General features: G+C 44.1%; 1 protein-coding gene across 3 annotated transcripts in view; it reads left to right on the plus strand.

Annotated features, from left to right (window-relative positions):
* NARS2 (asparaginyl-tRNA synthetase 2, mitochondrial) overlaps nucleotides 1–13,330 on the plus strand; it is a 78,761-nt gene that overhangs the window by 35,882 nt on the left and 29,549 nt on the right. For all 3 annotated transcript variants that reach the window (XR_010917154.1, XM_067533187.1, XM_067533188.1), the window contains exon 7: nucleotides 8,125–8,257. Coding sequence is in view for 2 of the 3 variants with exons in the window: in XM_067533187.1 (XP_067389288.1) it covers nucleotides 8,125–8,257 (133 nt within the window). In the remaining variant the exon portion in view is untranslated. The remainder of the gene's footprint in view (nucleotides 1–8,124; nucleotides 8,258–13,330) is intronic.

Here is a 13,330-nt window from a genome sequence, read left to right on the forward strand (position 1 = left end):
GACACACACTACTGAGCTTGATGCAGGGATTAATTGGGTGAAATTATCTGGGTGCGTTAGGGGGTCAGACTAGGCGATCATAATAGTACTTAACACACATTACAAGCAGTAACTAGATTGATAGATTGTAAGTTCCTCTGATGAAAGGTGTTCTCGGTGGAAGTTTCAAGTATAATTCATGTTAAAGAAAAGCAAAGATCAGTCACTCTGTTGTATTTGTTCTGAATCAGGAGCTTTGTAAAGGGAAAAATTATCAACTCCCACTTACTCTGATTACTTATTGTCACATCTCTGTGAAGCAGTAGCAGATAAATAGATTTTAAGGCCAGAAAGCACCACTAAATCTAACCTTCCGTATGACAGAAGCCATAGAACTTTACCCAGAACTCAGAGCCTTGCAAGACAGCTTTGCATGCACGTGCTTGTATACCAGTCCTGGAACAGAGCTGGTCCCCTCTTTCAGAACTCAGCCCAAACACCAATCCCTGGTTTGTAGGGAGCCAGCAGTATCTCAAGAACTGACTGTCATTAGAGAAAGGCAGCAAGCAACTCTCAGCAAGCAAACTGCTCCCCTAAAATAAACCAGTTGCATCACAAAACAAACAACAAAAAGCATTTCTTCAAAGACTAAACAGTGCTTGCACCCTAAGAAAAAGAAAGTGGAGGGTGATGTGTAACAGCACCACCTGGTGAATGCTGCCATAACCACTTTTTTTCAGGTTTTTACTAAAATGGTTAGTCTGTTTTGCATGCTGTAGGTTTTGAGGCCTGCAGGATTTAAACACTTGGGTCCAAACTTTCAAGGGGCCTCAACTCTGTCTCTGTTTGTAATCAGTGTGGCTGTATGTGTAATTTTTTAGCACCATTTGTGTGCATGCAATCAGCAGTGTAGAGGAACTATAACATAGTTTGAAAAATTGATGCTTAAAAAACTCTTTAACGCCACTCCACTGCAGTTTGTGGAGGGTGTGCATTCTTTCCAGCAGAAAGAGTAAAGATGGGACACAACTGGTTTCATTAAAGACATGTTCTTTCCTGGAGTGTGTGCCCCTCCCATGATCAAGTTTTGAATGAGATCTTTGCTACATATTTTATCTAAATCTGTGGAACATTTTGTATCATTCCTCTGTGAAAGGTCCCAGTTGGCTAAGACGTGGGAATGCTTATTTGAACTGATGCCTAGAAACTAGTGTGGTGTCTTTAATCAGAAAGTTTTGAGCTGCCATGGCTAATCTGGAGCTTTTATTTTGTTTGGGTTTTTTTAAATAAAGTGATTTGATGAAAATCTAAACCAGGGAAAAACAAAACTCCACTGAGAATAATATATAATGCTGTCATGTAGTAAATGCAGAAGACGTGCTTAGGAAATCCCAGTTTTATTCATGGTTCAACCAGAAGCTTGCTGTGTGGCTTGAAGCAATTCACTTTACCTCTCTGTGCTGGGTTTCCCCATATAAAATAAGGATAATGCACATGTGTGTTGTGAGGCTCGATTCATTAATGGAGGTCAAGTGCTTAGAGGGCCTGGGATGGCAGGTGGCTGTAAAACTGTGAAGTGCATTATCATCACTTATTTATTTATTAGATAATGTGAATATGCTTGGCTCTGTGTCAAACTGATCTGCGTGGCCCTAAATTAATTTTGTGTGGTACCTCTTTAAAGTCTGTGTCTCCAATTCCTAGCATTGAGAGCAGAACTGATGAGGTTGCAGCTGGAGAGAGCCAGACCTCTAGGCATGGCTGTGCTACTGCTCCAGGCAAGCTCTTCATCCTGCAGCGGCCGCTGTGCTCCATTTGCCCCTTGGCGGTCACGGTGCAGGAGACGCTGCTGCATGGTCTGACTGGCTGGTGGCAGAAGTCTGGCACTTCTCAGTCCCTTGCCTGTCTGCAGCTTGGTTTTGGCTGCGTACAGAAGTAAGTATAATTCCACCATATCACATCAAGTATTGAAACAGCAGCCAGCTTTGCCTCCTGCCCATGCCTAAAGCCATTCTTCCATTGCACGAGCAAATGGTCGAGGTGCATCTTTCCACAGCTATAGTTAGCGGTAGAGCTGATAAAAAATACTGTATTTTATAGAAATTATTTCAAATTAATTTTTCCAATTTTGTTTCAACAAAAAGCCCCAAAACCTGAAACGATAAATTGTTTTAAAACTGAAAAAAATGCACTTCTTGTCCTCAGTGTCTATATTTCCATTGAAAAAGTGGTGGAAAGAGGGGAAAAAAGGGGTGTACAAATCAAATGTTTTGCTTTTTCTCCCCCTTTTTAATACAAATATTAATCTAAAATAGACAAAGGCCATTTTTCATCCTGAAAGGAGTTTCAGAGGAAAAATGTGAGCCGGCTCTAGCCAGCAGCCCCGTTCTGTCTGCTTTCCAAAGTGCTGAGTGCGCATGCTGTCGCTGACTTTCTTAGGAACAACAGGTGCTCAGCTTCTTTGACAGCCAGACCCTATGTGCATTGGCTCTGCCTGCTTGAACAAGCAACATGTATATAGTGCCTTATACCATGGAAGCTCCCATGGCCTGGCACAAACCGCAGCATTGCTGAAACACAGCTATCCCTCAGTCTGGAGTGGCAGCCAGCTGGTGCCCAGCGGTTGAGGAAAGGGGAGGGTTGGCCTTGGACATTGAGACAGAAACCTCCATTTATGGAAAGTGCCTGTGGTGCTGGCAGGCCCTTGGTGTTAAAAGCCTCACAAAGTGAGCAAGGTCAAATACAATGGAACTGTGTCAGAAGGGCCATTTTTTCCACTCATCTTCAGTTTTCTCTTCCTCCAGAGAGGACAGTATGCTGATGAAGCTCAGCTCCAGGCTCTTCGGTTTGCTTTCCCATCATTAGCTCCTCCTCCGCTTCTCTATTAACGTCATGCCTTGCTTTCCACCCTTGGGTTTGAAACATTTTTTAGGGGTTTGATCTGATTGGAACAAACCATGGGGGCGGAGGTGTGGCAAAGAGAACACTGTATCTTTATAGGTCACATTCTCTGCCCACTTACTCTTGTTTCAGATAAGGATTTGTTCCCACTCAGCACAGGTTGCCTTGTGGCTCAAATCTGCACTGAAGACCTCTCCATTGCAGTGAACCTCTCTGTGTTGGCAATGTACCTATAATTTTGGGAGCGCTGTAGCAAAACCAATAAGAAGTAATAAATGTGTGTGTTTTTTGTGGTCTAATGGCTAGCCCTTGAATCAGGACTCCTGGGTCCTATTCCCACCATTGTCACTAACTTGCTGTGTAATGGTTATTAAGCTGACTGTGTAAAATGAAATCTCCTTGCTTGATAAACTGACTCAGAGGTATATTTGCTTAGTTCAGTGACACAAGTAAGTCTTTATTATTCCTGCAGAGCCCTCGCTGTGAAAGGCGGAGCTGGATCCTTTCCTGGCCCAGGAGTGATTAGCAGAATTGTTAACTAAATTTGAATTGCAGCCTAAAAATCATCAATGCAGCTCGGCGGCTGAGGCCGGGACTATGCACAGGTCTTGCTGTGCTGGTTTAAAGGGAGTGATTTTAAGCCCATTTAAACTGGTGTAGCTTTGGGCATGGGCCTCTTATATTGGTTAAAACTTAATGGTATCAGTTTAACTTGCTCTTGTAATAGTTGTTTTTTAAACTGATTTGAGTGAAACCAGCGTAACTTCTATATGTAGACAAGCTCTGAGGAAGGGAAGTGGGGATAGCCAGTCATCAGCCACCTGCCTGTCCCCTACACAATGGGTCAAATGAGAGAGAACCAGGATTCCAGTAGCAACAGAAATAGAGGTGTTGGAAGGGGGAGAGATGGGCATTTCCCTGTCTTGGCTTCCCTTTGTCCTGGGAATATACATACAGATTGGACTCGACTAACGATCTCGGAGTACAGTATAGAGACATGGACCCCAAGGGCTCAATCCTGCAAGGTGCTGAGCGCTCTGGCCCTGATCCAATAGAGCACTTAGGCACATGCTTAACTTGGAACATGAGTAGTTCTGTTGACTTAGATGGGGCCAGTCATATGCCTAAAGTTAAGCATGTGCCTCAGGGCTTTGCTGGATCAAAGTCAGTGTGATCAGCATCTTACAGGATGGTGCCCTAATGGTTTGAAGATGTGGGTGCCCCTGGGATGGGTGCTTTGTGTGGAACAATGTTGGACCTACATGAACAGTCAGCTCTGGTGGGCTGAGTTCTGCGTTGTGTGAAATTGGCTACTTAGGGTCTTGTGTTCCTGTGGTAGCATATATCAGCACAATAATGATCCCGCCGCAGCATTTTGGCATATGTTAGGGTTTGTCTGGTATCTTTTTTCCCTCCTGTTGCATCTAAGGACATAAAAGGCCCTTATGAAAATTAAGCCCCTGATTTTCAGAAGGCATTTTCAAACAGAGGGTATGTCTGCACTGTGATAAAAAACTCATGGCATCGAGTCGCAGGGCTCAGGCTCAGGACCACATCCAAGATCTCAGAGTGTAGGCTGCAGCCCAAGCGCAAATGGTAATTGGGACAAATAGAACATGGCTTTACAAAAGGTAGATCATGCAAGACCAACCCAAACTCCTTCTTTGAGCGGGTAACTGATTCTTTAGACAAAAGAAGTGCAGTAGATCTCATGTACCTGGATTTCAGTAAGGCATCTGACAAAGTGGGTTTCTGCCCACGAAAGCTTATGCCCAAATAAATTTGTTAATCTTTAAGGTGCCATAGGACTCTCGCTGTTTTGCATTCAGTACAGTTCAATGTGGGAAATTATTAGTTAAATGAGAGAAGATGGGAATTAATATGAGAATTGAAAGGTGATAAGGAACTGGTTAAAGGGGAGACTACAATGGGTCATACTGAAAGGTGAACTGTCAGGCTGGAGGGACGTTACTAATGGAGTTTTCAGGGATCAGTTTTGGCACCAATGTTGTTTAACTTTTTTATTAATGAGCTTGGCACAAAAAGTGGGAGTGTGCTAATAAAAATTTACGGATGACACAAAGTTGGGTGGTATTGCCAATACGGAGGAGGGCCAGAATATCATACAAGAAGATCTGGACGACTTTGAACACTGGAGTAATAGAAATGGGATGAAATTTAATAGTGCGAAGTGCAAGGTGATGCACTTAGGGATTGTCAACAAGAATTTTTGCTATAAGCTGAAAACTTCTCAGTTGGAAGTGACAGAGGAGAAAGACCTGTGTGTATTGGTTGATCACAGGATGACTATGAGCTGCTAATGTGATGCAGCTGGGAAAAAGGCTAATGCGGTCCTAGGATGCATCAGGTAAGGTAGTTCCAGTTGAGACTGGGAAGCGTTAGTACCGTTATACAAGGCACTGGTGAGACCTCATCTGGAATACTCTGCAATTCTGGTCTCTCATGTTTAAGAAAGATGAATTTGAACTAGAATAGGTGCAGAGAAAGCTACTAACTACTATCTGAGGAATGGAAAACCCACTTTAGGAGAGGAGACTCAAAGAGCTTGGCTTGTTTAGCCTGACCAAATGAAGGCTGAGGGGAAGATATGAATGCCCTCTATAAATACATCACAGGGATAAATACCAGAGAGGAAGAGGAGTTATTTAAGGTAAGCACCAGTGTGGACACAAGAACAAATGGTTATAAACTGGCCATCAACAAAGTTAGGCTTGAAATTAGATGAAGGTTTCTAACCATCAGGGGAGTGAAGTTCTGGAACAGCCTTCCAAGAGGAGCCATGGGGGCAAAAAACCTACCTGGCGTCAAGACCAAGCTTGATAAATTTATGGAGGGGATGGTGAAGGAAGAGCCACAATAGTGGCCCGCTCGTCCTTGGTGAGCAAGGTATCCATTAATTGGTCTATATCTGCCCAGGAGGGATTATGCGTACAGACAATAGTCCGGAAACGCCTGATAACTGTAACAGCGTCTTGTCGAAAAGGGGGAGTGTCATGCTGCCATAGAATCAGATCCGAGGTTGCAAAAGGTGTGTGCATCTTCACAGACCTCTGTCATTGGCCCTAAGGTATATATTGCAGTCGCAATGGGGCGGTGACCTGTACTACAGGTTCCTCAGTCTTATCATCTGTGGCCTCCAATGTGCAGGAGGTCAAACTAGTTCATTATGATGATCCCTTCTGGCCTTAAAGTCTATGAGTCTGTGCTGCAATTTGATAGCCCTGCGAGCCAGAGTCAGCTGACCTGAGCCAGCCACGGCCATGCCATGGTCTTTTATTGTAGTGTAGGCATACTCTACCGGTCTTAAGAGCTGGGAATGCATTTCTATTATTTATTTCTTTATTTCTGTATTTCTTTATTTAATGTATTAATTGTATCATGGTATACCTAAGAACCCCAATTATGGATCAGCCTCTCTTGCTTGGGAGGAGCTCCCCGTAAACATGCATAAAGCTATTCTCCTTCAAATGCCTCCTTAAAACTCTCCTTTACTATGGTATGTTAGCCTGCTGGTGTACTGTATTGTCTTTTCCTTGTGCTCCCCGGCTATCTGTATCCATCTGTTGTCTCTTTTCTTGGAAGTGATGAGCTAGGAAAATGCTCTTTCCAACAACTTTATGATTTGTCTCGTTCCTGGTAATTAGTGGATAGTGAAAGTGTTCTTTCCTCCAAATAGTAGCATATAAACTTTTGTGGAATGGAGATCAAAAGGAAGATCAGTAACATGCATGTTCCTTTACTTGGAATACTATGATGCACTTTTGAGCCCTTTAAATGTTTTGTGGTCTTTTTTATTTTTAACTTTCTGTTTATCAGAATTAACCTGAACAGAAACTTTTGCAATCAGATTTTTATCAGCTGAACAAGCTCTTTCAGTTTATAACGTCACTGAGTTTTTCTCGGATTACGTGCACAACTCCTGCAGTTCACAACTTTGCATGAATATTAAGCAACTTTTAATCTCCACTAGGAGGGTTCATGTTTTCCCATACACTGCCTACCGTTAAAGATAGTGGAGATAAAGAATAAACTGAATGGTACAGCTAATCTAGGCCCATGCATCTGCGTTCACAGATATATTCTACTGAAGTGTGGGGGCAGGGGTGACAAGGCTGTTTAAACTGCTGGCCTCTTGCTGTGAAGCTTCTCCTGAATTAAAACTTTCATGAGTCTGGCAGTCTTCAGATCACAATGTAGAACTTGCTGTTTTGAATGTAACCTTCCCATGATAAAAACAAATTAAACTAAAAGGTGTTGATTTTTGGTAGGAGGGATTTTTTGTGGAGGAAGATGGTGATCTGAAAGACCCCGGTTCCCACGTTAATGGGTGTGGCATAAGAGAGAGAATATATTAAATAGGTTCCGTGGAAGGCGGTTGGGCAAATATCAAACAATTATGAGACAAACTTTGAGCATGTCTAAGTCACATGATGTTCCAGATGGATTACTGGGAGTGGGGATTGAATGTGGGACCTCTAGATTGAAAAGCAGGAGCCTCTACTGCTTGAAATGAAAGACCCAAGTCTGTTATCTCAAAGGCTGTTACAGACCTATAAACCTCTGCAGTCCAGCCAGTAGAGGGGGACAGAGAGCCACACTGTGTAAGAGAAAGTTACAGCTATACTACAAACTTCTACTAAAACATTTCCTGTCACCGCTTGCACCTGTTCAGCTGCGTCAGTGATGGGAACCTTCGTGTATACCAGGCTTCAGTAGCTTGAGGCATTTTTTACCAATATGATGTCAGTGAGACCTGCTGAAGAGCAGATGTGAGTAGTGTGGTAGAACAATAGTGTCTGACAGCTGGAGCTTTGTCTGTCCTGAGCCTTGTGATGTGCCAGCATTTCTCTGAGACCCTGATCTGTTTCTGCATTGTTAGCTGTCATTTACTAAGAAATAATTGTCTAGCACTAAAGTTGATGGTGAAACCCATCCAAATGCCATGTTATCTGAATGAGGCTGACTCAGTAATGAAGAGGTGGGAACTGCCTCACTTATCTCCATGTGTGTTGACTCTGAAGCATAATGATGGCAGTTTTAAATGACAATGCTGATAACTGTTTCACTGTTGATCAGTTTAGCAGAAACCTCCCAACTACTCTGGGATTGTCAGAGGAAAATGGGATTGTACGTGGCACTTGGATGATACCTCTCTCGATTCCCTGTCCGAAATCTGCTGTCTTACCTTGTGTCTATAATGCATCGTTTCATTTTGCATTGTAGCGCATTTACCCACGTGTTCACCTTCGGCCCAACATTTCGAGCTGAGAAGTCTCAAAGTCGCAGGCATCTGGCAGAGTTCTACATGGTAGAAGCAGAAATATCTTTCACTGAAAGCCTCCAGGATATCATTCAGGTAGGTACCAGTTTGTGTGCGATTTTAAAAGTATTGGAGCTTTCTCCTCCATTTACTTTACTCAGCCTCAGTCGATGGAGTTGAACCTCCCATCACCTGACATTAACCTTTCTAGATAAATCAGGCATTGCATTGAAGACAGCTAAGCATTTAAGCTGTCCTCAAGCAGAGGAATGGCCATTCAGGGGAAATGAGGAAGGATTTCATAGAATCATAGAGTTGGAAGGGACCTCAGGAGGTCATCTAGTCCAACCCCCTGCTCAGGGCAGGACTAACCTCAGCTAAATAATCTCAGCAAGGGTTTTGTCAAGCCGTAGCTTAAAAACCTCTAAGGATGGAGATTCCACCGCCTCCCTAGGTAACCCATTCTAGTGCTTCACCACCCTCCTAGTGAAAAACTTTCTCCTAATGTCTAATCTAGACCTCCCGCCCTGCAATTTGAGACCGTTGCTCCTTGTTCTGTCATTTGCCACCACTGAGAACAGACTAGCTCCATCGTCCCTGGAACCCCCTTTCAGGTAGTTAAAGGCTGCTATCAAATCCCCCCTCATTCTTCTCTTCTGTAGACTGAACAAGCCTAGTTCCTTCAGCCTGTCCTCATAAGTCTTGTGCTCCAGCCTCCTAATCATTTTTGTTGCCCTCCGCTGGACTCTCTCCAACTTGTCCACATCCTTGTTGTAGTGGGGGGCCCAAAACTGGACACAATACTCCAAATGCGGCCTTACCAATGCCGAAGAGAGGGGAATGATCACTTCCCGTGATCTGCTGGCAATGCTCCTTCTAATGCAGCCCAATATTCTATTAGCCTTGTTGGCAACCAGGGCACACTACTGACTCATATCCAGCTTCTTATCCACTGTTACCCCCAGGTCCTTTTCTGCAGAACTGCTGCCTAGCTCATCGGTCCCCAGTCTGTAGCTGTGCATGGGATTCTTCCTTCCTAAGTGCAGGACTCTGCACTTGTCCTTGTTGAACCTCATCAGATTTCTTTTGGCCCAATCCTCCAGTTTGTTTAGGTCCTTCTGTATCCTATCCCTACCTTCCAGGGTATCTACCACTCCCCACAGCTTAGTGTCATCTGCAAACTTGCTGAGGGTGCAATCTACCCCATACTCCAGATCATTGATGAAGATGTTGAACAAAACCAGCCCCAGGACCGACCCCTGGGGCACTCCACTTGTTACCGGCTGCCAGGTAGACATGGAGCCATTGATCACTACTCATTGAGCCCTCTGCTCTAGCCAGTTCTCTATCCATTTTATAGTCCATTCATCCAACCCATACTTCCTTAACTTGCTGATAAGAATACTGTGAGAGACCGTATCAAAAGCTTTGCTAAAGTCAAGGTATATTACGTCCACCGCTTTCCCCACATCCACAGAGCCAGTCACCTCTTCATAGAAAACAATCGGGTTGGTCAGGCATGACTTTCCCTTGTTGAATCCGTGTTGACTGTTCCTGATCACCTTCCTCTCTTCCAAGTGCCTTAAAATGGATTCCTTGAGGACCTGCTCCATGATTTTTCCAGGGATTGAGGTGAGGCTGACCGGTCTGTAGTTCCCCGGATCCTCTTTCCTCCCTTTCTTGAAGATGGGCACTATATTTGCTTTTTTCCAGTCATCAGGGACCTCCCCCAATTGCCATGAGCTTTCAAAGATAATAGCCAATGGTTCTGAAATCACATCAGCCAACTCCCTCAGCACCCTCGGGTGCATTGCATCCGGCCCCATGGACTTGTGTATGTCCAGTCTTTCTAAATAGTCTTGGACCTGTTCCTTTAGCACTGCGGGATGTTCACCTCCTTCCCATTCTGTGCCGCCCAGTGCAGCAGTCTGGGAGCTGACCTCCTCTGTGAAGACAGAGGCAAAAAAGGCATTGAGTACCTCAGCTTTCTCCACATCCTCTGTCACTAGGTTGCCTCCCCCATTCTGTAAAGGGCCCACACTTTCCCTAATCTTCCTCTTGTTGGTAACATACCTGTAGAAACCCTTCTTGTTCCCCTTCACGTCCTTTGCTAGCTGCAACTCTAATTGTGCTTTGGCCTTCCTGATTTCATTCCTGCATGTTCAGGCAGTATTTTTATAATCCTCCCTAGTCATTTGACCAAGCTTCCACTTCTTGTAAGCTTCTTTTTTGTGTTTAAGTTCACCAAAGACCAAGCTGGACGCCTACCATATTTGCTATTCTTTCTGCACATTGGGATGGTTTGTTCCTGTGCCCTCAATAAGGTTTCTTTAAAATACAGCCAGCTCTCTTGGATTCCTTTCCCCCTCATATTAGCCTCCCAAGGGATCCTGCCCATCAGCTCCCTGAGGGAGTCAAAGTCTGCTTTTTTGAAGTCCATGGTCCATATCCTGCTGTTCTCCTTTCTTCCTTTTGTCAGGATCCTGAACTCAACCATCTCATGGTCACTGCTGTCTAGGTTGCCACCCACTTCTACTTCCCCTACCAAATCTTCCCTGTTTGTGAGCAGCAGGTCAAGAGAAGCACGGCCCCTGGTTGGCTGCTCCAGCACTTGCACCAGAAAGTTGTCCGCAACACTTTGAGAGAAGAGCTGATTCAGTGTGCTCTGTATGAGCCATTGGCCACACAGAGATTTATATGATGTGCTCCGGGGCTGCCCTCACTTTTAATAAAAAGGAACAACCTGCAGAGATTACTATTCCCAGCACTCAATGTTCCATCTTGATTTTAGCAGAAGTCTGAAATACATAATCACTGCTTGTCTTTCCTGCGTACTAAAGCTGAGATGAAAGCCATTTTGCGCAAATAGATGCCACCCTCTGACTGTCAGAGAGCACAGTTTACACATCCCTAGGACCCCAGCTCCTGGGGCTTGTCGCGAATAGTCAATCCAGAGGAAATAGAAAATTATGATTTTTCAGAATTTCTCAGGTTCTACAATTCAAAATAATTCAAAGTTTTGAAAAGTGTACGCGTTCTGTTCTGCTTAGGGGGAAGGAAAGAATTTTGCCCCTTTGTCTTAGAGAATTTTTGTTGTTGTTGTCAAATATCTTGCAAAATCCTAATTTCTCTGGGTCCTCCCCTCCCCCTCAATCTCTGACAACCGTCTTCAGCTGTGAGAGAAATTCTTCTTCCCATCAGAGTGGTTTATTCTACAGATCACAGCTGGATTGCAAAATACTTATTTTTGTGATGTTCTTATTTGAAGAAGTAAAGTTCCTTTTTTCTTGAAATCACTGGGCAAGCCATTCAAAAATAACTGACAGCTGCACTTAAGGCTTCAGTTAAGTTTCTATTTCTCCATAAGCCTTTAGAGAAATGGATCTAAATTCAGCACTCTTGCACAGCTCAGTGCCCGGGGCAGTGTTTCTGTTGAAAGTTTGTCATCATTGAATTTAGTGCACTACAAAGGATGCTCATTTGAAAGCCCTGATGACTAATGGCCAAATTTGCCTGCCTGAGCACCTCAAATTAGGTTTCTAAACCCATGTCTCCATACCAAAATACAAACAGTCTGATTTTTCCAAAGCATGGAGTACCTGCAACTCCCATCAACGTCAGGTGGGAGTTTTGGATGCTCAGTTCTATTGAAAATCAAGCCAGTTGTTTAGGTGCCTAAACATGAATATACAAGTCTACCTTCGGGCACCCACCTCTGAAAATGTTGGTCTCAGTCCCAACATTGTCCTGCTGTTGAAGCTGACATCTTACTCAGATGGGGTGCGTGCGTAAAAGATGAGGATTCCTCCCCATTCAGTCCTTGACCTCTTGGATGCAGACAACAAGAGCTAATTATTCCAGCACAGGAGTAGTGGCCTTGGAGCTGTAGACACCTGCCTGCTAGGAAACAGATGGAGATGACCACACTTATTTCACATAAGCCACCAATAGCTTATACCGCCTTTCATTCAGTACCCGCCAGGATGTATTTTTTTTATTGTCATCCTGAAATGAAAGGTGCTGTGTGTTGCCAACTCTTGCGATTTTATCACCAGTCTCTTGGTACTTAGTGTCTTTTCTTAAAGCCCTAGATGCGGGAGTCAGACGATTACATGAGACTCTCAGCTTTCATTTAAAAACCAGTCAGTTTCTAGGCCTCGAGGTCTTGGAGAAAAGCTTGAAAACATGACACGTCTAACCTGACGGCACAGCCCCACCTGGCGCTATTTTTAATCCCGCTGCCGCTATTCTGGCAGCGTGTCCCATGAGACCAGCAGGATACTGGTCCCGATGCAGGGCTATACACTAGTCCTGCACGGGGCTGGACCTGAAGGATCAAAATTCAGAAGGCAAATAAAAAGCACCCAAAATATATTATTAAAAAAAAAAAAAAAGCCCTCATGATGTTGGGGGTCCTGACTTATTTTATGTTTGGAGCTGACAATACTGCATCTGTTCCCCGCTGTTTTTCTTACAGTCATTAGTGAATATTTAATTTTGAATAATTATGACTTTCTGCTCAAACAAGGGAATCACTTTAGAGCAGATGAAGCTAGGTCCCTGCTGCTCTAGTTGTTGTCATCTGGCTGTTGACAGACGTCAGAGCTGGGCTGTGTACGGGGGAGTTTTTGGGGACTCAGACTCTAAGGTCGAAAGAGAACAATATGATTATCTAGTCTGACATCCTGCACAATGCAGACCACAGAACCTCACCCACCCACTCCTGTAATAAACCTCTAACCTATGACTGAGTTATTAAAGTCCTCAAATCATGGTTTAAAGACTTTAAGATACAGAGAATGCACCAGCAAGTGAGCCATGGCCCATGCTACAGAGGAAGGCGAAACCCCCCCAGAGCCTTTGCCAATCTGCCCCGGGAGGAAATTCCTTCCCACCCCAAATATGGCGATCAGTAAAACCCTGAGCATGTGGGCAAGACTCACCAACCAGACACCAAAGAAAGAATTCTCTGTAATAACTCAGAACCCACCTCATCAAACTTCCCATCACAGGCCATTGGCATATCTACCACCAGTAGTCAAAGATCAGTCAGTTGCCAAACTAGGCTGTCCCATCCTACCATCTCCTCCATAAATTTATCAAGCTCAGTTTTGGAGCCAGCTAGGTTTTTTTCCTCCATTGCTTCCCTTGGAAGGCTATTCCAGAACT

Source organism: Emydura macquarii, unplaced genomic scaffold (assembly GCF_026122565.2).
Source record: "Emydura macquarii macquarii isolate MOO-44397 ecotype Brisbane River unplaced genomic scaffold, CSIRO-AGI_Emac_v2 contig_3328, whole genome shotgun sequence".
Taxonomy (NCBI): Eukaryota; Metazoa; Chordata; order Testudines; family Chelidae; genus Emydura; species Emydura macquarii.